Genomic DNA, 26,289 nt, shown 5'->3' with positions numbered 1-26,289 from the left:
ACCACTTGAAAAGGGAGGGACTGCAGCACCAGCAACTTGGACAGGAGCACTTTTAGTTTCTGCGCCGGTGGAAGGGTGGGCACATACTGTCTCTTGGACATGGCTTCGCCGATGGATGGCTGGTGGAATGACTGACTCGAAGTAGGAGGAACAGGAGAATCTGGAGCGACAGAAGATGGGTATGACACACAGCTCCCTTCGGCAGAGGTGGTGGAGCCTTGGCTGGCTGAAACAGGGAGTGGCGTGCCACTGGGTGATGCAGCAGGCTGGACCACCACATCAGAGCCACGGTTCTCCCAGGAAGCTTTATGGTGACGCTGCATATGTTGACGCAAGGTGTAATTTTTTACCAAAAAATTTACTGTGTAGAAACGGAAGCCCCCAAAAGTTACAAAATGGCGTTTATTTTTTAAATTTTGCCTCACAATGATTGTTTTCCTGTTTTGATGTATATTTTTGGGTAAAATGACTGACGTCATTACAAATAAGAATTGGTGGTGCAAAAAATAAGCCATCATATGGATTTTTAGGTGCAAAATTGAAAGAGTTATGATTTTTTTAAAGGTAAGGAGGAAAAAATGAAAATGCAAAAAATGGAAAAACCCGTGGTCCTTAAGGGGTTAATGAAGCAATTTGCGCGATCAAATCGAGGCGATATTCACATTCCTTACGAATTTAATTTTTCCTGAAATTCGTAACAAATTCGGATTCAACAGATTTGATTCGCTCATCCCTACTCAAGAGTATACATAGGCCTTGATGAGTTTATCAGTGTTATTCAGGTAATGACAAACATCCAACCGACATAATTTTTAGGGCACTACCTAAGTAATCTCTGCTTCCGCAGACCGCTGCTAGAAATAATGGAAGGTAATTATAAACATGTGTATAGTGTCTGTTATTGAACCAAGGGAGATATATGACAGGAATATAGGTATCTAGACTTCACCACTTGATGAAGGGAAAAAACGTGCACATTGGGGTGAACCACGGGGATCTGCCATTGGTAATACAATGTATTTTTTTGGGCTGTTGTTCAGGTTTTATGTATTATGTTACATCTTGTACCTTCCAATATGGACTATAGGTGGGGTATGTGTTGAGGTTTTTGACATATTAAGTTCCTGACACAGACAGAGGTATCAGCAGAGAGCAATTCCTGTGAACACAGCAGTCCAGAACCTTTCAGTGTGAGCAGCGAGCGTTGTGTCCCTTTGTGTGCTCCGCCAGACTTCCAGAAGCAGAAAGCAACAGGTGTTACATCAGTCTTTCCCAGGAGCGTGGCAGGCTCCTTGGGAGAGCATCCCTGCATGGAGTCTCGGGCCTCCACTCCTCGTTCTTCAAGGCTGGCGGGGAGTTGTGGGAAAACTGCAACAGCCATTGTTCCGGGCGGAGGAAGAAGATCTAGCAGAGTCTGCAGCAATGCAGGCTCTTCTCCTCCAGCAACGGGTGCCAGCCAGAGATCTAGTGGAAAGAAGGCGAGGAGGAAAAGTATTGAGTTGTGGGCTGAGAGAGGGCCCAAAGAGTCCGGCGTAACCTACTGCTCTCGTATGGCCGCAAGGTTTGCAGAGTACGACCAGTGCGGCAAGGAGCTGAGGAAGGCCAGAGAGGATCTACAGGTGTCTCAGTATCTGGCAAATACGGGGTCCAATACAGGAATATGGGTGCACTACTGTGTTAGATGTATACTATGACATTGGCTATCCCTCAACACTGATGTTAAAATTGAGACATTCGCCAGTATATCCTCATATGAAGGACATACCAGAGCCTGCACACCAACGCCAAGGTTTCTCAAAATGGCGCGGGACCTATCTATTGTGGTACTTGTAGTCCGCTGCAGGCATCCTCCATTGTATGCATTTTTATGCTGGGGATTGCCCCTAGCAACGGACTACAAGGGCAGGATCTGCTCCCCCAGTATAAATTCTCATATACACAAAAATCCCCCATAGGGTACCCAGGGTATTTAAATCACAAATTCCAATTCCTTTCAGGGTCGGAGACCCATCCGGGACAAAGACCCCCAACTAGGGTCACCCTTTTAAAACTTCACTTTTATTTATTATATTAAAATTTAAACCAAATTATAGTGCAATTACTCCCCTGCTAGGGAGTAATTAATTTTAACTAGCAATATTGGGAATTGGTAGATATAAAAAATATAGGAAGCTCTATGTGGTGTGGACCGCTAAAATTGGAGTCTTAGGACCCAGATAAATGGGATAAAGAGTCCCTAACATAGAAGCTTGAGTGAAAATTAAATTAGTGGAACCATTATTGGACCAATCCAATCCCATATATTGTGCTTTTAAAACACACTTCTTTTTGTATTATTTTTGCACTATCATTTGGTTTAAATTTTAATATAATAAATAAAAGTGAAGTTTTAAAAGGGTGACCCTAGTTGGGGGTCTTTGTCCCGGATGGGTCTCCGACCCTGAAAGGAATTGGAATTTGCCCCCAGTATAAATGCACAACTGCATTTGGGGTTGAGCACCTCCAGCCATTTGAGACCGTTTGAGACATTTTTTGTTGTTTGTTTAAATTTTATACTTGGAGGTGTGTAAACTCCATAGTTAATGCGCCTTGAATATCTTCCAGGCAGCATTAGGGTAGCACCTGTGAGGCCATGCACCTATATTAGCCAACTCAGGTGGGGCTTGCAGCTTGCCTCCCCCTCCCATTGTATGTGTGCTCAGTCACGCTGGAGGGTACCCGGGAGCAGGCTGCGAGTCAACCGAATGCTGCCGTAATTGCCCACTGGCCCCTGTTTCGCTTATCATTCACAGGTAGGATTAGCGATAGGTCTCGCGCCATTTTGAGAACCCTTGGCGTTGGTGTGCAGGCTCTGGTATGTCCTTCATATGAGGATATACTGGTGAATGTGTCAATTTTAACATCAGTGTTGAGGGATAGCCAATGTCATTGTATACATCTAACACAGTAGTGCACCCATATTCCTGTATTGTATTATTCTAATTGTTACACATCCACACCGTCTATGTGGTGTAGGATTCTATTGGGGCACTTGTAGTCCGCTGCAGGCATCCTCCATTGTATGCATTTTTATGCTGGGCAATGGACTTCAAGGGCATGATCTGCTCCCCCAATATGAATGCACAACCGCATTTGGGGTTGAGCACCTCCAGCCATTTGAGACCACGTTTTTGTTGTTTGTTTAAATACAGGGTCCAAAAAGAATCGTCCAGAATTAAAGAAAAGGATCTTGGTGCTATAAAGCGAAATTGTGAAGGGAGCGGTCTCTTCCGGGAGAAGTTGATCAACGACGATCGGTTTGCTGCCACGAAATCCCCAGGTAAGGTGGAGGTGAATGATGGGGAGAGTAATGGCCTTGAAGAAAGTGAGGGTACTGGTGATGAGGAAAAGAAGGAAGAGAGGGTGGAGGAAGACGCTGTACCTGTGGCTGCTCCCTGTGACACCCAGACCACCGGCGCTGCGGGGCACTCCCCTGTGAGGGGGGGGGGGGAGTGTCCGGGTGCCGGTGGCAGAGAGCATCCGATCCATGTGCTCGGGGGGTGGTCCTTCAAGTTTAATGTGTTCTGTGGGCACGGCCGGTCACTACTCGGTGAGGGGGGGGGGGAGTGTCCGGGCGCCGGAATCGTCTGCAGAGCCCGTACAGTCATGTAAAGCAGGTGCTGGCATTGTGGGAGGAGCTGGGGTGCGCCTGGTGGGGCAGCCCCTGACTCAGGGAGTAACCTCAGCCATGGAGGTGAAGCCATCGGCGTCAACCCCAGAAGCAGCTAAGCTTGCAAAAAAGACTCTATTGAAGCCAGCTGTACTACAAGTCCCAGACAGCCCAGAAACTATTAGTAAGGACAAGAGTGCAGGATGTGAGATTGATGGGTGTGGTAGTTTTTTGGATGAGAGGAGTGTAGGTGCGAGTGTCTGTGGAGTGAATGTTGGTGGGAGTGGCAGTGGTATGAATGTGAAGTCTAGTATGGATGGAAATAAAGATGATGAGAGTAGCGGTGTGAATAGTTTAATTGGTGGTTCTGGGCATGGTTCTGGGTCTGTGTCTTGCCCGGCTGTCCCCCCCCCCCCCCCCCCAGTGGTGACTGCTCCTAGGAGCTATACCAATGTCACTGCCGGGGGTTCAGGGGGGTCCCCCTCTGCCTCTGGCTCTGGGGGCAACTTGCAACAGCACCTCCTGGAGGCTCTACGCAGGGGCGACAGGTCAATCCGAGTAGAGGGAAGGGGTGAGGTCAACCTATCTTTCTGGATAGAGAGGCATGGTTTGGGGGCTTTCCGAGAGCGGAATGGGGAGGTGGTCTGGTCCCTCCCGACAACCGGGTAGACAATATCCGCAGGAATGTGGTCCGTCTGATTTGGAGGGGTGAGGATACGTGCCCACCTCGCGCTAAAGTGGTTGAGCTCTTCCTTCAGATGGAATTCAGGGCGACATCTTTGCCCTGATTCACCCCTATGGTTCGTCTGAGTTTGATGTCAATTTTGTTCGGCCAGAGGGTCCCGAACTCTTCTGGTCAAACCACAAAGTGGCAAAGAACGAGCCTGGCTGGCGGGATTTCGCCGTAAAGGCGATTTCCCGTCAGAACTCGGTAAAGAAAGTGACCGTTTTGACCCGTAACAAGTCACTTTCTTGTTATGACATCATGACCTGTCTCGGACGATATGGGGATGTGACGGACATGCCCAAGAAAAACTTGGATGAGCATGGGATCTGGTCCGGGGCTTGGACGTTTTCCGTCAAACTCAAGCGTTCAGGTAGTATGGTTGCCCACATTCCGTCAGCCGCCTTCCTTGGACGTGACAGGATCCAGGTCTTCTACCAGGGGCAGCCTAAGGTCTGTCACAGGTGTAGCAGCCCCACCCACTTTAGCGCAGCCTGTACTGTGCAGGTCTGCGCTTTGTGTGGTGGGGTGGGTCATCTGGCTGCATCCTGTCGGCAGATCCGGTGCCACCTGTGTGGTGTCCTCAGACACCCTTTCAGCCATTGTCCTAGCGCCTTCGCCCGTGCCGCAGCCGCTCCGGCTGAGGAGAGCTGTGAAGTTGCCACGGCTGGGGAGGGTACGGGCAGGGATGGGGCTGCAACAGGGCTAGTGAGGAGGAAAAAGGTCCCCGCCAAACTAAGGAGGGAGGAAAATCGTAGAAGGAGTAGGGAGCTGGAGAGTGCCCAGGTGGCGTGGGTTGCTTCAGCCCCTGCTCCTGAAGCTGGCCCTGTAACTGCTGAAGCCCTGGAGGAGAACATGCTGGATGAGGAGATCAGGAGGCTGCGCAAAGAGGAGGGCAATATGGCCAACCCTTCCGATTCCTCCCACTATGAAAGTGTGGATGAGGATAGTGGGGAGGGGCCTAAAAAGAAAGATAAGGGCAAAAGGAAAGGGAGAAAGAAGAGGTCAGAGTCCTCTGTTCCTTGTACTACAGGCCAGGTCCAAGACGGAAGCCTGACTGCCCCCCCTCTGAATGACCTGTCAAACTGGTACCTCGTCCTCGATACCATCTCCTCCCCCTCCTTGGAGGGGGAAGGTGAAGGCTGGGTGCCTAGGAAGAAAGAGCCTCTGGGGGGAACTGGGCTCTGTCCTGTCAGGACACCTTTCTCGGAGGGCAGGGCTAGACCGGGGCCGGATGGAGATGGGGATCAAATGGATCAATCGGAATTCAAAAAAAGGTCTAAGTGTGGTCCAGCCCTCTTGTCTTCTTCGGGGGATGAGGGGGAAAAGAAATAAAGGGTGAGGCCATCTAATTCAATCACCCTGTATGGCGGCACTCACCCCATTGACGCTGGCATCTATTAATTGTGCCAGCATAAAGTCTGATACGGCTAGATTCGCAGCCTTTGATTTTCTTGGCCGTGTTAAAGCCGACATTTTCTTTTTACAGGAGACCAGGTAGTCAGATCCAGCCTCTCTGGTAAAAGCCAGAAGAGACTGTAGGCGCGGTCCCTCCCATTGGTCTCTTGCGGCTGAGCCGCATAGTGGGGTGGCGGTCCTTTTTACCGCTCCTGTTGAATGCCGGCGGGTTATTGAATTAGAAATGGGGAGGTGCCTGATCTTAGATGTCTTCATGAAGGGACAAGAGCTTCGGCTCATTAACATCTACGCCCCGCAAACTAAGCGGGGACGTAAAGATCTCTTTATGGGGATTAAGCCCTTTCTTTTTACGAGTCGGCAAGTGATCTTTGGAGGGGACTTCAATAATGTCACGAGGTCCCAAGATCGGAGAGGCTCTAATGGTCCGCTGACTTGCGATAGTGTGGCACTAATTAGCATAGCTAGAGAAGCTCGCCTAGAGGATGCCCACATCCGGAGCCCCTCGGGCCACGCAGGTTTCACCTATTATCAAGGTAGTCGCAGGTTTTATTTAAAGGAGGAAGCCATCTCTTCCGCAATGTCCGTGGTTGAGGTGGATTTCTCCGATCACTGTATGATTTTGTTTCCCCTGAATGTTTCAGAAACCCCCCAGATGGGAAAAGGTTATTGGAAGCTGAATTCGTCCCTCCTGGAGGAAGCAGAGGTAAGACAGTCCTTTGAGGATTTTCTTCAGAGTCAGGTACCTTTACTGGACCTATGTAGTAGTAAGTCAGAGTGGGGTGAGATATTCAAGAAGCGGGTTGCGGGGTTCTTCCGCCAGCTCTCGAGCCTCTCGAGCCTCAGGTATCACATGTATCAGGGTCTGAGGAGGAAACTCAAATTTCTTGTCTCAACTGGAGGTAGCCGAGAGGATATCTCCAGAGTGAAGTCCTTGCTGATGAGTCAGTACAATAGGCACGCATCTTTGGTTTTTGAAAGGGATTATGGGAGGTACCGCTCATCCGACCCTTACAGAAACTGCAAGATGTCAGTGAGTAGTAAAGTAATTTCAGGACTGATTGATAGTACGGGATCTCTGAATCGGTCCAGATCGGGGATCTTGGAGGTTGTCAGATCCTTCTACTCGCCCCTCTTGGGAAGGAAGGATCTGGATCGGGATGTGATGTCGGGTTTCCTGGCTGAAGCCATTCCTGAAGTGGAAGAGGAAGTGTGAGGAAGGGAAGAGGAAGTGAGACTGGCGATCGAGGGGCTTGCCCCCAAGTAGTCGCCAGGTCTGGATGGCTTAACATCTGAGTGGTACAGGACCTTTAAGAAGTCTTTAGCTCCCCTCTTGACTGAGGTATTCAATGAGTGTCTCTCCTCGGGCACTCTGCCGAAGTCAATGAGGAGGTCAGCCCTGATTCTTCTCTCAAAGGGTAAAGATCCCAGCCATATTGAGAATTGGAGACCCATAGCTCTTCTCAATACGGACAGGAAGCTTCTGGCTCAGATACTGTTTAATTGGTTGGTAGAGTTTGCACTCCGGCTCCTTTCGGAGGCCCAGCACTGCACTTTTACAGGACGAAGCACCTTAAGTGCTTTCCTTAGTGTCAGGGAGGCAGTGGAGCGGAGTAGTGCGGGTTTCTGGAAGGGGTTCTTGTTGTCCTTGGATCAGGCCAAAGCATTTGATCGGGTGAACCACGAATACCCCTGGTCCGTCCTCCTGAGATATGGCTTATCGAGTACTTTTGTTAATTAGCTTAAGATCTTGTATGCAGGGGCAGAGAGTTTCCCACTGGTGAAAGGGTGGTCTGGCCACTCCTTTGGAGTGGGGTCCAGAGTCCGTCAGGGTTGTCCTTTGAGCCTGCTGTTATATGTGTTCGCGATCAATCCCTTCCTTAGAAGGGTGAGTCACGGACCATTGGCGGGAGTCGGGATGAGTCTGGAGGAGACGGAGGCCATCCCGAGGGTAGTGGCGTACACTGACGATGTAACTATTATAGAGAGAGGAGGTCGATGTGGTGATGTCGGACTTGGAACGCTATTCGGAGGCATCCGCGTCTAAGATCAACCGGGATAAGTGTGAGAGTCTCTGGCTGGGAGGGGGGGATCCCACGTTTGATCTCCCGGACACCCTTCCAGGTCCCCAAGAATCAGCAAAAGTCCTAGGCATCACATTCGGCCAGGATGATTATCCCACCAAAAACTGGGATGGCAAGCTCCAGGATGCCACTCAGAAGGTGGACTAGTGGAAGGGTTGGTCTTTGACCCTCAGGGAGAGGGTACACCTGATCAAATCGTACCTGCTCCCCTTGTTTATCTATCTGGGCAGTGTATGTATCTTGCCAGAGGCTTACTACACTAGGATCTACAGCCTGTTTTTTCAGATGTTATGGGGGAACAGGATGAACCTAGTCAAGAGGGAGGTTACGTACTGCACGAGTAGACTAGGGGGTTTATATATGGTAAACCCGGTGGTGTTCTTTACGAACACCTTCTTGAAAGCTAACATCGCAAACCTCTGGAAAGAGACGGCTCCTCCGTACGTAATCTCCTGCAGGGAATGGTTTCGGACTTTCTTCTAGGAATGGGAGAGGGGAGGGCGAGTGAAGGAGCTCCGTACGCCCCAAGGATATCTTCTGGCTTACGCTACCCCGACTCTGAAGGCAATACGTCGGTGGGGTCTGGGAGTGTGGGAGATCAGGACCCAGTCAAGGCAGTTCCTTGACAAACGGGTTCTGTTGACCCACTTCCTGAAACCTCTGGAGCTCAGGGACTGCCCAGGTTGGGATCTGAGGGTGGGGTTGTACCTTTTAAACATGAAAAGGGTCCCCCAGTAGATTTGGGACTTGGCCTGGCTTTGCTTTCAGGGGAAGCTATATGTAAGGGACAACCTGAAGTACAGGACCTCTGATGACCGGGGATGTCCCCGAGAAGATTGTGGGGACATGCTGGAAAGCATGGACCACTTCCTTCTTCATTGTCCCTTTAATATAGGGGTCTACAACTGGGTGGCGCTTCCATCGGCTGGAGTCAACTTGCCGGCCTTACCTACCCGGAGTGGGCTTATGGGGCATTTAGGAACTTGGGTGGCCGAGACCGGGGCACTTTATTCTTAGTTAGCTTAGTGGTTAGGTACTACACGCGGAACGCACAGTGTTTAGTGTCGACCCAACAGAAAATCCTCTCCGAGGTGGAGGTCTGTAGGAATATCACCGTTGATCTTGGGAAGATCAGGTCTTTGAAGTATGGCTGTCTTGGTACCAGTAGGGCTTCTCTCCTGTGGAGAGGGTTTTCTTTTGATGTGCCCTAGGTACTAGATCTTTTGGGTAGAGTACCTTTATTTTGGATAGGGGAAGTGTTATAGGGTTAGTTTTAATGGAGGGATAGAATTAGGGAGAATTGTAGGGGGAGTTAAGAAAAGAGCTTAAAATTATTTTGATGTATCAAGTCTGCCATCCTTCTTCCTGGTGGTGGGCTAATGCATGCACACGCTAGCTTTTTGTTTTGTTTTAAGCTGATATTGCATGAAGGGCTTAAAGGCGACCAAACTTGGGCCTAAAGTGGGTTGTGGTTCAGTGTGTGTAAGTTAGTATGCATAAGTTTGTGTATAAGTTGGTTGGGTGGAGTGCTAGGTGGGGAGGGTGTATTTGTGGGTGGTGGTGTGTTTTTGTGTTTTTGGGGGACCTGACACTGGTCAGTTAACCCGTACAGGACCTAGGGCGTTTGGATACGCCTTCTGTACCTGGGTCTTAAGGACCCAGGGCGTACCTGTACGCCCGTGGGAATTTCGGTCCCCGCCGCGCGCCGGGCGGGGACCGGGCCGGGGTGACTGCTGATATCGATCAGCAGGCACCCCGTGCAAATGCCCAGGGGGGTCATCAGACCCCCCCATGTCGGCGATCGGCGCAAATCGCAAGTGAATTCACACTTGCGATTTGCGCCGATTCCGGGTCATTCGGGTCTATGGTGACCCGGAATAGAAGGGGGATCGCGGGTTTCTAAGACACCCACGACCCCCCTGTAGCCATAGGAGTGAGGTGGCAGAGGTGCCACCCCTCCTATCTCTGCTATTGGTGGTCTAGACGCGACCACCAATAGCAGATTAGGGGCGGGGGGTTTACTTTCATTTTCCCCGTTTTGCCCACCCACAATAGGCGGGGCAGGACGGGGAAATGACGGGGACCGAACGCCAAAGATCCACTTACCCGTCGGTGGAAGCTGCGGGACCGGATCGGCGGCGATCGGCGCGGGCGGCGATGTCGTGCGGCAGAAGAGGACGGCTCCCTGAATCCGACGGAAGCCGGTGAGTTGCCTGGCAACATCTAGAGGGCTACAGTCTGAGACGGCAGTGTTTCCAAAACGGAGCCTCCTGCTGTTGCAAAACAACAACTCCCAGCATTTCCGGACAGCCACTGACTGTCCAGGCATGCTGGGAGTTTAGCAACAGCTGGAGACACCCTGTTTGGGAATCACTGGCGTAGAATACCCCTATGTCCACCCCTATGCAATCCCTAATTTAGTCCTCAAATGTGCATGGCGCTCTCTCACTTCAGAGCCCTGTCGTATTTCAAGGAAACAGTTTAGGGCCACATATGGGGTATCTCCGTAATCGGGAGAAATTGCGTTACATATTTTGGGGGGCTTTTTCTCCTTTAACCCCTTATTAAAAGGAAAAGTTGGGGGCTACACCAGCCTGTCAGTGTAAAAAAAAATTAAATTTTACACTAACATGCTGGTGTTGTCCTTTACTTTTTATTTTCACAAGTGTTCAAAGGAAAATACAGAAATACCCCATATGTGGGCGTAAAATGCTCTGCGGGCGCATAACAAGGCTCAAGAGTGAGAGAGCACTATGTACATTTGAGGCCTACATTGGTGATGTGCACAGGGGTGGCAGATTTTACAGCAGTTCTGACATAAACGCAAAAAAATAAATTCCCACATGTGACCCCATTTTGGAAACTACACCCCTCACGGAAAGTAACAAGGGGTATAGTGAGCCTTTACACTCCACAGGTGTTTGACGAATTTGAATGGAAAAATGAAAAAAAAAAAATTTTCACAAAAATGCTGGTGTTACCCAAAATTTTTCATTTTCACAAGGAAACATAGGAAAAAAGCCCCTCAAAATTTGTAACCCCATTTTTTCTGAGTAAGAAAATACCCCAAATGTGGATGTAAAGTGCTTGGCGGGCGAACTACAATGCTCAGAAGAGAAGGAGCACCATTGGGATTTTGAAGATAAAATTTGTCCGGAATTGAAGGCTACGTGTGTTTACAAAGCCCCCATAGAGCCAGAACAATGGAACCCCCCACATATGACCCAATTTTGGAAACTACACTCCTCACGTAATGTAATAAGGGGTGCAGTGAGCATTTACACCCCATAGGTGTCTGACAGTTTTTTGGAACAGTGGTCCGTGAAAATGAAAAATGTAATTTTTCATTTGCACAGCCCACTGTTCCAAAGATCTGTCAAACACCAGTGGGGTGTAAAAACTCACTGCACCCCTTATTAAATTCTGTGGGTGGTGTAGTTTCCAAAATGGGGTCACGTGGGGGGGTCCACTGTTCTGGCACCACGGGGGGGCTTTGTAAACGCACATGGCCCCCGACTTCTATTCCAACCAAATTCTGTCTTCAAAAGCTCAATGGCGCTCCTTCTCTTCTGAGCATTGTAGTGCGCCAGCAGATCACTTGATGTCCACACATGGGGTATTTACATACTCAGTAGAAATGGGGTTACAAATTTTGGGGGTAATTTTCTCCTATTACCCCTTGTAAAAATATAAAATGTGGGGGAAAACCAGCAATTTAGTGAAAACATTTTTTTTTCTCATTTACACATCCGACTTTAGCAAAAAGTCGTCTAACACCTGTGAAGTTTTAAAGCTCACTGTACCCCTTGATGTGTTCCTTGAGGGGTGTAGTTTCTAAAATGGTATGCCATGTGGTTTTTTTTTTGCTGTTCTGGCACCATAGGGGCTTCCTAAATGCGACATGCCCCACAAAAACCATTTCAGAAAAACTCACTTTCCAAAATCCCATTGTCGCTCCTTCCCTTCTGAGCCCTCTACTGCGCCCGCCATACACTTGACATACACATATGAGGTATTTCCTTACTCGAGAGAAATTTGGTTACACATTTTAGGAAGATTTCTCTCCTTTTACTCCTTGTAAAAATTCAAAAACTGGGTCTACAAGAACATGCCAGTGTAAAAAATGAAGATTTTGAATTTTCTCCTTCAATTTGCTGCTATTCCTGTGAAACACCTAAAGGGTTAACAAACCTTTTGAATGTCATTTTGAATACTTTGGGGGTGCAGTTTTTATAATGGGGTCATTTTGGGGGTATTTCTAATAAGAAGGCCCTTCAAATCCACTTCAAAACGGAACTGGTCCCTGAAAAATTTTGATTTTGAAAATTTTGTGAAAAATTAGAAAATTGCTGCTGAACTTTGAAGCCCTCTGGCGTCTTCCAAAAGTAAAAACATGTCAACGTTATGATGCAAACATAAAGTAGACATGTTGTATATGTGAATCAATATATAATTTATTTGGAATATTAATTTTCCTTATAAGCAGAGAGCTTCAAAGTTAGAAAATGCAAAATTTTCAATTTTTTCATCAAATTTTGGAATTTTTCACCAAGAAACGAATCAAGGATCGACAAAATTTACCACTAACGTAAAGTAGAATATGTCACGAAAAAACACTCTCGGAATCAGAATGAAAGGTAAAAGCATTCCAGAGTTATTAATGCTTAAAGTGACAGTGGTCAGATGTGCAAAAAATGGCTGGGTCCTACAGTGAAAATTGGCTGGGTACTTAAAGGGTTAAGGACAGGAATTTGTAAACTGTAGAGGAACGGTATGGACTCTGACCCATGTGCAGGAGGGGCAGTGTGGGTGAGGGCAGAGTTCTAGTGTATGGATTTTCCTGGGGTTTTTTGTTGATTTTGTAGGTTTCTGTAAATAGGGTGCAATTTATGTTTATATACTATATTTTATTTATTTCTATGAATGTGATTTTGTATCTATATGGTTTTGTATCTATATTGTTTTATATTGTCTCATATTATAGTCATGGAGTCATGGCAGTCGGACCAGTTGTGTTGATATGTATTCTTGTTTATTTATTTTTATTTTTTATTATTATAATTTTATTTTTTATTATTTATTTTTTTCTCTTTGTTTTGTTTCCCGAATATGGATGGTTTTGAGTTACAGCCGGGTAGTGCTAATTTTATGTGTTGATAAGCCAAGTTGTGCTGGGTTTTTTTTTTTCTTCCCCCCCGAGTATGGATGGTTTGAGTTACAGCCAGGTAGTGCTAATTTTATGTTTATATTTTGATAAGCCAAGTTGTGCTGTTTTTATGTTCATTCTCGATATGTGTGTCAGTGTGGTTTTCTTGTTTTCTTTTTGCTTTGTAAAGCTGGGCTGGCCGGTTAGGCTGGGTTTTGTTTTTGCTTTATATTATAGCTGGTTAAGCTTGTTTTTTGTTGTATTGGATAAGTTTTGTATTTTTATAATAAAAAGAGTGTCAGCAGAGAGCACTGTGGTCAGACAGAAACGAACCATACAACTTCCTCTGTGGTATACAGCAGCTGATAAGTACTGGAAGGATTAAGATTTTTAAACAAAAGTAATTGTAAATGCCAACGATATAAAACACAATGGGGGACATTTACTAATCTAGTCTATTCTGGGTATGCTTATAGACCAGCGTATGTGGTAGTCTCCTGTCTATTGTGCTCCTAATTTATCAAAGGTCTCACAGCCCTTGATAAATTCTGTGCTCAGACTTCAGGGTCTACAGCTTAAACTGCATTTAGACCTGCTTCAACATGGTCTGACATCTCAGCGTATTTTGGGCAGATGCGACTTGTCGCACAAAAGTCGCACTTGATAAATTCATGCATCATATTCTAGACTTGCATGCATCATGTTCTAAAAATCCTCTACAGCAAAAGTCGCAGAAAAGTCGCACATATTTAGACTGCGACTTTCTGTGTGACAAATTTAGACAGGAAAAACCAGTCTAAATCGTTTGATAAATCTCCCCAATGTTCACCCAAGGCCAATATATTTGTAAGTACTATTTATACGTAGTCTATTCCACAAAATATGTCTACCCAAAAAGATGTCCACATCCCAATGCAAAAGTTAAGGCTTTTGGGTGTTTATTAGACATTTGTGATCTCAATGGAGGGATCAGAGAGGCAGCTACTGTCTATAACCTCAGCTCGGTATAGATACAGTATTGTCTATTGATTTTAAAGAAATTGTAGGAAATTCCTAATTTTTCTTGGAGTTAACCTGAATGGTTTACCACCCTGTGTTGTATCCACACACATGCCAGCATTATAAGTACCCCTTTATCTATTTATTTGCAGACCACAAAGTAACTAGAAGGAAAAACAAAACATAAAAAAGAAATAAAAATGAACCATTGCCCTTGGTGGTCATAAAATTAGATTCTTTTCGCAGAGGAAGGTATCAAGAGGCAGTGGAAAAACTGATAATCTGACTCATACAATTAGATTTTTCTTGATGGAGCTTTCAGGTACTCTCATGACAATAAAGTGAGACAATCACATAACCTTGTTAGTGGATTACTGACATAGACACCATAGAGATTAAATAAATTAGATACATGCAGCTCTAAACCATGGGATGGTATGGAATGTCAATATAAAATTCAAATTATAACATGAAAAAGCTTTATAGTTTTTTCTTCTCAAGGCATCTTGCACTTCTGTTGCAGAAACAAGTGCCAAATTGCCAGAGCTTCTGGATTATTGAGTTAGTTGCTACAGGTGACTCCACTTTTAATTTGCCTTCATTTTTAGAGCTACCTGTGTAGGGCAGCTGCTTACTGGGTATATGCTTAAAGTGTTCCTGTTGCTATAAAAGATTATTATAAACCTGCATGGTTTTGTTGAACCATTCAGAGTGTAATACAGTATGTGGACTCTGAGTCCCTGAGAGCCTCCTCAATGGTGCACAGCTAATTCTTATTCTCTCTGTTTCAGGGGTGGGACTAGAGCTGGGCTGTTTGCCAGTAGTACATACAGGCACTTCCTCCCTCACTTGTCTAGCCAATCACAGCAAAGTACAACACATTATGTTCTATTATGCTATGACACAGTGCTGGAAACAGTGCATTGGACTCAAAAGGCTGTACTGTACTGTACTGGGTAATAATTTACACAGTACAGTACTAGATGGCATGTTGCGGGAGAAGGGATCACTGATACACTGGGTTTGCATGGCACAATGTTAGCAGAAAGGAAAAAAACAGTAGCAGCAAACAAGAAAGCACTGAGGTGGAGGGGATTACACTGCAGCACTGTAGACATACAGCAGTAAGTACACTGCTATTTAAACAAGGGAAAGCTACCCTGAGATTTATGGGTGGGCAGAGATAGGAAAGAAGCCTTGATTTACCTTTAAGAAACATTGTGAGTCATCTTCAGCAGGCAGACTGGCTCAGCTTCCAGGCACACAGCCCAGACTCTCTCCCTCTTTTCTGCTTATAAAATGCACTTATTCCTGTAATTTGTCCTGATCAAACTGTTGCTATTGACAGATTTCCCCTAACAACAGTAAGTGGACAGCCAATGAAGGGAGACACCTAATGTTTTTTAGGGTAAAGAGTAATTTTTTGTTTTGTAATGTCCCAGTACAGAACATAGTCCTGTAATACAATTAGGCCCTGTCAGATGTGTCACATGTATGGTATCCTCTACAAGATTAGAGGATACCATACATGTGACACATCCAATGTTATATATGCACTTAAATGCCCTTGTGGGCTTTTATACATAGGAGAGACTTCACAACGCATGAAGGATAGGTTGAGTAAACATAAGTCTACGATCAGATGTCAGAATTTACTGCTTCCTGTGCCACATCATTTCCATGAGAAAAATCATAATATAGCTCAACTTTGTTTCCAAATAATAGAACAAATTAGATACCCGAGACGAGGTGGGGATATTAAGAAATGACTCCGTCTTCGAGAGGCATATTGGATTCATACATTGAATACTATTTTTCCAAAGGGTCTTAACCGGGAATATGAAGTACCACAACTATAAAAATATATATAACCTCTCCAGATTATGTTTATGACAATTTTTTTATTTTTCTCACAGACACAGCAAAAAACCGCTTGAATGTGAACACTGTCAGAAGTATGCTATGTTCAAATTATATATTGTTATTCTGTATTTAGTTATATACTCGCTAGCCTTGCGAATATTGCTTTGTTACTAATAGAGGTGATATCTATGTTATGTTTTCATGAAATTTACATATCTATGTTACGCCTACCTTTGTATGATTTAAATGATGTCATGTCCGGAGATTTCACTAGCTGTTTGAAAGGCTCAGGTGTGAGCCGAGGCGCGTGCAGCAGTACGCTGGAAGTACTTGAATAAACCTTTGAAAAGAAATCCTGAGTGCCGAGACTTCTTCAGTTTGAGTCCCTCAGTGACCTTGGGGCTCTCCTGCAGTGTCTCTCCTGCTGTTAGTACAATGTTATTTATTGAAATAGGTATTTAGTCCGTATGCTAATGTGTAAACAGGATAAGACCTTTGGACCTAATGTAATTGTCTAAAGGACCTTTGAGATGTCACATGTTATGTTTATGTTACCCAGAGAGTCTCCAGCTTAACACATGACCTGCAGCTTGACCTATGGGCCTCTAGTTCAGCTCCCTTTATAAGGAAGGGCGATGCTGCAATCACTCTTCTTTTTTGGCTCCCTTTCTACTGGGGTACAGTCAAGTCCAGATGTCTCAGTGCTAGTGTCCAGCTACCTGGAAGGCCTCAAATCTACCTTCACTTCCAGTAAGTCAAGTCTATGTCTGCTGTCGCTACCTACAGTCCAGTCAAGCCTAAAGTCAATGATCTAAAGTCTATTACAAGTATAATTGGTCCCAGTAAGCTGTGAGGTCCTTCTGTGTTCCTGGCCACCTCTCTGGGATTCTGGCTGAGCTGTAGAGACTGTAACAACTGTCTGACCTCAGTAAAGCCTCCATAAAACCATAACCTGGTTGTGGGCTCTCATTTCACTGCCTAGCCATTGGGATAGCGGAGATATTGTTTGGATGGTTCCCGAAACCCAAAAACCACTCTGGCATCACGAACATTAGGGGTTGGTAACGCCTTGCCCCTGGGGTTAATGCCATCTGCCCCATCCACCTACACCGCTTCACCCTGTGGTCCCGCCATTCACTGTGGCTCACCACAGTTTAAAATGTGTTTTACAAATATGTTAGAAATCACATAGGCTATCAAATGGAGGGACATTGTTTGACACAACAGTGCCCATGTAAATATTTCAGTAGCGTAAAGTATATCCTGGATTTACTCACTTTAACTTTTTCATATGAGTTTCAGGCTCTTCTACCTGACGAATTCTTCTCCGTTGGCGAGGAGCCATCTCTTGCACCTCTCTCATGGCATGTAGACTGTCTAGATGGAGCTTTTCTTGCCTGTGAGACGGAATCACAGTATAATGAATAACAATGAGTGAAGCTCAAGCTCTGTATAAACATAAAGCCTTCATTCAGTGATCATATAATTAAAATCAGGAAAATCATTACTGAACAGCAGCAACAAAATACACTAAAAAGTACAGTACATGGATTGAGTTGAGATGCAGGTGCTTGGGCATTAGATGGCCATATACTCTAACCAGTCAATACAGAGGCAGAAATTAAAGGAATATTCCAGGATTTTATTTTATTTGACTATGCTACAGGGGCTGTAAAGTTTAGTGTACTTTATAATATAGTGCCTGTACTTACGTGTAATGATGGTCCCACAATTTTATGTGATCTTTGCCACAAAGCATACTTTTTAAAAGCATACAAAATCACTGTTGTCTTAGGTTTTCCCAGGTTGCAGTGCAGCAAGAGACATTACATCACTAGTCAGGTGATGACATGGAGCCTGTTCTGCTTCAATGGGTGGAGCGACCGCTGGGTGAGAGAAAGCTCATGCTGCAACTAATTGTATTTTTGCAACAGCTGGAGGCACCCTGGTGGCTTATGTGTGTGAGGGAGAAAAGTGACCTCCAACTTACAAACAAGGAATTGTGAAACTTGTAGTTGAAGAAGGGAACTCCAACAGGAAATAGCCAGTTCACAGAAAGATATCCACAGGATTATGGTTATCTCACAATATAGTCATTTAGCCCTAAGACAAGCACAGATCCTTCCTAAGCATGCCCATTACTATTTGACAGGTAAGTACTAAAATGACCTTATGGTGGATATGGGTTCTGGCCCTATGAAAAGTTTCAAAAACAGCCACCTAACTATCATGCACTGATTATAGAACTAGTGTCCCTGTATATGTCAGATGGGCTCAGACACTAGGGTCCAGAGGTGACTACAGCCACAATAGTTATGCCTCTAATATAACTATTTATTATTATTCATTTTTATTTGTTTAAATGTCTAACAAAGTGACTTTCAGAGGAGTTGTTATCTTTCTTTCCTCATAAGTGAAACATTCAAATTTAAGTTGAAAATAGTTAAATATCATATTGTATTTAGAATAGTTTATTTCAATTGCACCTAATGTTATACTACCAGTATCTGGGATTGGTTGCCTAGATCATAGGATTGGCCTTTAAACTGCTCCCTAGCAGTCAATCAATACTTGATCGTTTGTTCCTCCGGGATATGTCATTTCCATTTACACAGAACTTCAAAGTACTTTAGACCCATTGGACCTGATGTACTTATAATGGTGTGTTGTAACTGTTGGTGGGGTTCTGGGACTCTCTTTTTTTCATGGCATTTTTTTTAACTTAGTAATAAATACTAGTACTTTGTATTTTTCTAGTGCAAAAGTTTTTGTGGGGCAGGGCAACAGGTAAAGCTGACCAAATGTAACTTAAAGGGGTACTACGCCAGAAAACATCTTTTCCCCTATCCAAAGGACAGGGGATAAGATGGCACTGCTAGGGACCCCCACGATCTCCGGGTTGGCAGTAGCGGCAAATCACACCCCATCCATTCATGTCTATGGGAGGGGGTGTGACTGCTAGAACGTAGCCGTCACACCTCCTCCCATAGACATGAATGGGGGGGTCGTGGCAGCTGTAGTCGCAAGTTATTCGGCACGGAGCGGAGTGTGCTCCATGCACCGGATGACTGTGGTGCCACAGCCGAGATTGTGGGGTCCCCAGCGGCAGGACCCCTGCGATTTGACATCTTATCCCTTATTCTTTGTATAGGGGATAAGATGTTTTCCATCGGAGTACCCCTTTAATAGAAACATCTGAAGGATCTGCAAGAAGGATACTGGAAATACAGTGGTCCCTCAAGTTACCATATTTATTGATTGAGTGATGACCACTGTAGTAAAGAAACTATTGAAACTTTAAACCAGAAAGCAGTGCTGATATGGAAAATCTGTGCACTATGGCTAATAACATTATACTAGTAAGTTGCTTTATTATACATTTTGCAACTATAAACAGGTTGTTTCTTTCGCTGGACAACCCCTTTAAAAAAAAACTTTGATGGAGTGAATGAGTGCTTCAGGATGGACACTCATGAATGGACACTACATAAATGACTCTATAAGTGACAGCACGAGTTAGTGTGGGGTTGTTGTTTTTTTTTATTTTTTTTTATGAAGTATTTTTTTTAAGGACAATATTAACGTAAATGTATATCCTGGTGCCCTGGTACTTAACGCACAAGGACGTGCATTAACATCCTGTATATGAAGTTCTTGCTGGGCAGTAGGTATACAATGTATATCTACTGCTCAGCATCAGCTGATCTCCTGGCTCTGTAGCCTTGAGAACAGCTGATCCCGACAGTCACTTCAGGAGGATTGCAGCGGGTGTCAGGAGGAGTGGCATCCGCTGTGATCTGTCCCTTACTGCAGGTACTACTGCTCCCAACATGGAGCACACTCTGCTGGGAGTTGTAGAGTCTCCATTAATAGACAGATCGCAGCTGGTGTCACTCCTCCTGACACCCGCTGTGATCCTCCGGTATAATGTACAGATACAGGCGGCTGCTCTCCTATGGTCCCTTGCACTGCCGTATATATAAACATATTCCTATTTCCCATAGAGTTGTGATTGGCTGGAACCATCTGGTCAATGACAGCTCTCTGCGGGAAACATGAATAGGTGTATATATACGGCAGTGCAGGGGACCATAGAAGAGCGGCCGCATCTATACATTATACAGGATCGCAACAGACCCCGGCGATCTGTCAATTAGTAAAGGTAACTACTACTCCTATCATGGAACAGTGTGTTCCACGCTGGGAGTAGTAGTACTACCTAAAAAAATGGAAAAAAAATAAAAAGTGAAACACACATACTAAATTTTTATTACTGTCGGCTACATTTTTAGTGCCCTACCCGCGCACATAAATTGATCCCTGTTTAAAAATGTATTAAAATTTTGTTATAAAAAAGATACATTTTGTTAAATACAATTTCCATCACTACTGTATCTTTTTTATTATTATTTTTTTTTAATGGTACCCTACTAAATTTTAATAAAAAAGGTATCTCCAACACTTTTTTGGATCGCTAAAGTCCAAAAGAGAATGAAAACCGCCTGAAAAAACGCCAAATTTAAAACCCACATGGCGTTTTTCTTGGCGTTGGGAGAAAAACGCCAAGATTTTCCCCAAAAAACGCCAAAGTCTCGACAAGAGGTTGTTTTTTAAAAACTGCCAAGGAGCCCAATAACGCCAAAAGGATAAAAAAAAACTCCAAACTGAAAAACGCCTAGTGGATTTGGCATTTTGCAGTTTATATTGTCTTGCAGCTAACATCTGTCCGCAGCGTTTTTTCACAAAAAAAACGCCATGCGGCAGAATGGGCGTTTTTATTGGCATTTTTGTAAAAAAAAAAAAAAGTGGAAACATAGCCTAAGTGTCTCAAAATAGTAGTCCGACTCGGCCGGCGATAGGCTGAGCGGCAGTGTGACGTTTTCGGCCCCGGCCGCAGGTACCGGTGTAATGAAGAATTTTGTGTCCTGAAGCGTTTTCACACTGCCGCTCAGCCTATCGCCGGCCGAGTCGGACTGCGCTGCGGCTGGTGATTGGCTGATTCATCCGACCACCGGCAACCAGGAAGTTGATTGCGGCGGAGACCGGATCCGGTTACCGGAGGCCCCGGGGGAGCGGAGGAAGGTATGTACATCTTTATTTTTTTTTACTGCAGGCCCTATGGGGGACAATTTTCATGGTCTGGAGTTCTCCTTTAATAATGAAGGTCTAAGAGTGTGGCTATTCATAACTCTTTCCTTTATGTGCACAACACATCAGTGTCAGTAGGCATTGGTGGACTAGTGGTAGCTGTAGCCAGCGGACAGCAAGTAGTAGTGGACTAATTATGGTTGTAGCTCCATGTGGTTAGGTAGAGTCACATTCCTAAACTTGGGCCCTGGACATGCCTTTCTTTTTGTCTGCAGAGCTGTTGTCAGGATTGGTGTCTCAAAATTGTAAAGAAGAAATAGATTTTAAAAACATTGAAAAGTTGAAATAATTCTTCCTTGTTGGGAGTTGCAACAAGTTTTGTGACTGAAGTGTAGAAGAGGCAATGGCTTTTTCAGAGCATTCCAAAAATTCTCCCTTTTTGGAGTTGCAACAGGATTGGTGTTCCAAAATAGTGAAGAAAAGCTGAAAAACTATTATCCCTTATCTTGGAATCATGGTGAGTTGTAGGCATGGATGGTAGTAGTTTTTAATGTATATTTATGTTAAAGGGGTACTCCACTGGAAAACACGTTTTTTTTAAACCAACTGGTGCCAGAAAGTTAAACAGATTTGTAAATGACTTCTATGTAAAAATCTTAATCCTTCCAGTACTTATCAGCTGCTGTATGATCCACAGGAAGTTATTTTCTTTTTAAGTTTCCTTTTTGTCTGACCACAGTGCTCTCTGCTGACACTCTTTTTATTAGAAAAATACAAAACTTATCAAATACAAAACACAAAGCAAGCTTAACCAGCTATAACATAAATAAGAAATACTTTAGAACCAAAAACAAAACCTCAAACAAAACCCTGCCTAACCGGCCAGCCCAGCTTTACTAAGATACAAAAATACTAAGATATTAAAATATGCCCAAAATATCTAAATCAAACACTCACACGCTTACCGAAAATGAACATAAGAAAAATAAATAAATAAATAAAATAGCACAACTTGGCTTGTCAAAATATAAACATAAAAGTTATCATTACCCGACTATAACTCAAAACCATCCATACTTGGGAACACGCAACAAGAAAACTAAACAGAAACCTCAAAAAAAAAAAAAAAAAAAAAAAATTATTATGTTTTTTTACTTTTTTTTTTATATATATATTTTTTTTACTTATTTTTTTACATTATTTATATTTTTTTTAATCTTTTTATATATATACATATATACATATATACATATATATACATACACACACACACACACACATTTTTTTTATAAACAAAAAAAAACAAAAAATAAAAAAATAGCAATAATAATAAGAATAATAATAATCAAAATAATCATATCACACATACATTCACTTACAAAATGTCCAAATTAACTGGATCCTCTATCCGGGACTAATGAAAATACCAAAGAAAACATAAAACAGACCAAATAACTGAAATAAACAAAATAAATCACATATCAACACAACTGGTCCGGCTACCATAACGCTATAACATGAAACAATATGAAACAATATAGGTATAACAATATAGATATAACACAATATACGTACAAAATTACTAAATATACTATATAAATAAAATATAATATAAACAAAATATATGCACTACAGAAAACCCCTACAAAATCAATAGAAAACCCTACACTAAAACTGTACCCTCACCCACACCACCCCTCCTGTACATGGGTCAGAGTCCATACCGTTCTTACAGTTCACAAAGTCCAGTCCTTAACTGACCCATGTCAGGTCCCCCAAAGATGAACACCACCACCCACAAGCACACCCTCCCCACCTAGCACTCCTCCCAACCAACTTATACACAAACTTATACACACTGAACCACAAACCACTTTAGGCCCAAGTTTGGTCGCCTGTAAGCCCTTCATACCATATCAGCTTAAAAACAAAACAAAAAGCTAGCGTGCACATGCATCAGCCCACCACCAGGGAGAAGGATGGCAGACTTGATACATTCAAAATAATTTTACACTCTTTCCCTAACTCCCCCTACAATTCTCCCTAATCCTATCCCTCCATTCAAACTAACCCTGTTCTCATCCTATCTCTATCCCTATAACACTGTCCCTAACCAAAATAAAGGTACTCTACCTAAAAGGTCTAGTACCTAGGGCACATCAAAAGAAAACCCTCTCCATAGGAGAGAAGCCCTACTGGTACCAAGACTGCCATACTCCAAAGACCTGATCTTCCCGAGGTCACCAGTGATGTTCCTACAGACCTCCACCTCGGAGAGGATTTTCTGTTGGGTCGACACTAAACACCGTGCATTCCACGTGTAGTACCTAACCACTAAACTAACTAAGAATAAAGTGCCCCGATCTCGGCCACCCAGGTTCCTGAATGCCCCATAATCCCACTCCTGATAGGTAAGTCCGGCAAGTTGACTCCAGCCGATGGAAGCGCCCACCCTGTTGTAAACCCCTATATTAAAGGGACAATGAAGCAGGAAATGGTCCATGCTTTCCAGCATGTCCCCGCACTCTTCTCGGGGACATCCCCGGTCATCAGAGTTCCTACACTTCAAATTGTCCCTCACATATAGCTTCCCCTGAAAGCAGCGCCAGGCCAAGTCCCAAAACTTCTGGGGGATCCTTTTCATGTTTAAAAGGTACAACCCCACCCTCAGATCCCGACCTGGGCAGTCCCTGAGCGCCAGAGGCTTCTGGAAGTGGGTCAACAGAACCCGTTTGTCAAGGAACTGCCTTGACTGGGTCCTGATCTCCCACACTCCCAGACCCCACCGACGTATCACCTTCAGAGTCGGGGTAGCGTAAGCCGGAAGATGCCCATGGGGCGTACGGAGGTCCTTCACTTGCCCTCCTGTCTCCCATTCCTGGAAGAAAGGCCGAAACCATTCCCTGCAGGAGAGTACCCACGGAGAAGCCCTCTCTGACCAGAGGTTTGCAATGTTGGCTTTCAAGAAGGTGTTGGTTAAGAACACCACAGGGTTTACCATAGATAAACCCCCTAGTCTCCTCGTGCGGTACGTAACCTCCCTCTTGACTAGGTTCATCCTGTTTCCCCATAACAGTTGGAAAAACAGGCTGTAGATCCTAGTGTGGTAAGCCTCTGGCAAGATACATACGCTGCCCAGATAGATAAACAAGGGGAGCAGGTACGATTTGATCAGGTGTACCCTTTCCCTGAGGGTCATAGACCAACTCTTCCATTGGTCCACCTTCTGAGTGGCATCCTGGAGCTTACCATCCCAGTTTTTGGTGGGATAATCATCCTTGCCGAATATGATGCCCAAAACTTTTGCTGACTCTTGGGGCCCTGGAAGGGTGTCCGGGAGATCAAACGTGGGATCTCCCCCTCCCAGCCAGAGACTCTCACACTTATCCCGGTTGATCTTAGACCCGGATGCCTCCGAGTAGCGGTCCACTTCCGACATCACCACATCGACCTCCTCTCGCGAGGACACGAAAATGGTGACATCGTCAGCGTACGCCACCACTCTCTGGGCGACATCCAGCTCCGCCAGACTCATCCCGACTCCCGCCAACGGCCCACAATCTACCCTCCGGACGAAGGGATCGATTGCGAACACGTATAACAGCGGGCTCAAAGGACAACCCTGACGGACTCCGGACCCCACCTCAAAAGAGCGGCCAGACCAACCGTTCACCAGTGGAAAACTCTCTGCCCCTGCATACAAGATCTTAAGCCAATTAACAAAAGGACTCGGTAAGCCATATCTCAGGAGGACGGACCAGAGGTACTCGTGGTTCACCCGATCAAACGCTTTGGCCTGATCCAGGGACAGCAAGTACCCCTTCCAGAAACCCGCACTACTCCGCTCCACTGCCTCCCTGACACTAAGGACCGCACTTAAGGTGCTTCGGCCTGGAACAGAGCAGTGCTGGGCCCGCGAAAGGAGCCGGGGTGCAAACTTCACCAGCCGATTAAACAGTATCTTAGCCAGAAGCTTCCTGTCCGTATTGAGAAGAGCTATGGGCCTCCAATTCTCAATACGGCTGGGATCTTTACCCTTTGACAAAAGAATCAGGGCTGACCTCCTCAATGACTTCGGCAGAGTGCCCGAGGAGAGACACTCATTGAATACCTCAGTCAAGAGGGGAGCTAAAGACTCCTTAAAGGTCCTGTACCACTCGGATGTTAAGCCATCCGGACCTGGTGACTTCTTAGGGGCAAGCCCCTCGATCGCCAGTCTCACTTCCTCTTCCCTGATTTCTTCTGCCAAAACATCAAGAGAGGGGTCTACCCCTGGCTCAGGAATGGTTTCAGTCAGGAAAACCGACATCTTGTCTCGATCTAGATCCTTCCTCCCCAAGAGGTGCGAGTAGAAGGATCTGACGACCTCCAAGATCCCTGATCTGGACCGATTCAGAGATCCTGTACTATCAATCAGTCCTGAAATGACTTTACTACTCACTGACATCTTACAGTTTCTGTAAGGGTCGGGCGAGCGGTACCTCCCGTAATCCCTCTCAAAAACCAAAGATGCGTGCCTATCATACTGACACCCCATCAGCAAGGATTTCACTCTGGAGATATCCTCTCGGCTACCTCCAGTCGAGACGAGAAGCTCGAGTTTCCTCCTCAGTCCCTGATACAGGCGATACCTGTTCAGGGACCTGAGGCTCGAGAGCTGGTGGAAGAACCCCGCAACCCGCTTCTTGAATATCTCCCACCACTCTGACTTACTACTACATAGGCCCAGTAAAGGTACCTGACTCTGAAGAAAATCCTCAAAGGACTGTCTTACCTCCACTTCCTCCAGGAGGGACGAATTCAGCTTCCAATAACCTTTACCCATCCGGGGGGTCTCTGAAACATTCAGGGAAAACAAAATCATACAGTGATCGGAGAACTCCACCTCAACCACGGACACTGCGGAAGAGACGGCTTCCTCCTTTAAATAAAACCTATCTATTCTAGACCTGCGACTACCTTGATGATAGGTGAAACCCGCGTGGCCCGAGGGGTTCCGGATGTGGGCATCCTCTAGGCGAGCTTCTCTAGCTATGCTAATCAGTGCCACACTATCACAAGTCAGCGGACCATTGGAGCCTCTCCTATCTTGGGACCTCGTGACATTATTGAAGTCCCCTCCAAAGATCACCTGCCGACTCGTAAAAAGAAAGGGCTTAATCCTCATAAAGAGATCTTTACGGCCCCGCTTAGTTTGCGGGGCATAGATGTTAATGAGCCGGAGCTCCTGCCCCTTCATGAGGACATCTAGGATCAGGCACCTCCCCATTTCTAATTCAATAACCCGTCGGCATTCAACAGGAGCGGTAAAAAGGACCGC

At 45.1% G+C, this 26,289-nt stretch overlaps 1 protein-coding gene across 3 annotated transcripts in view; it reads right to left on the bottom strand.

The window, feature by feature from the left end:
- LOC130276524 (serine/threonine-protein kinase Nek11-like) overlaps positions 1–26,289 on the bottom strand; it is a 654,676-nt gene that overhangs the window by 162,750 nt on the left and 465,637 nt on the right. For all 3 annotated transcript variants that reach the window (XM_056526012.1, XM_056526011.1, XM_056526013.1), the window contains one exon: positions 17,159–17,278. In XM_056526012.1, coding sequence (XP_056381987.1) covers positions 17,159–17,278 — 120 coding nt within the window. The remainder of the gene's footprint in view (positions 1–17,158; positions 17,279–26,289) is intronic.

Source organism: Hyla sarda, chromosome 6 (genome assembly GCF_029499605.1).
Source record: "Hyla sarda isolate aHylSar1 chromosome 6, aHylSar1.hap1, whole genome shotgun sequence".
In the NCBI taxonomy this organism is placed as follows: Eukaryota; Metazoa; Chordata; class Amphibia; order Anura; family Hylidae; genus Hyla; species Hyla sarda.
Note: the sequence above shows the minus strand (reverse complement) of the source record. Positions and strands in the feature narration are given on the sequence as shown.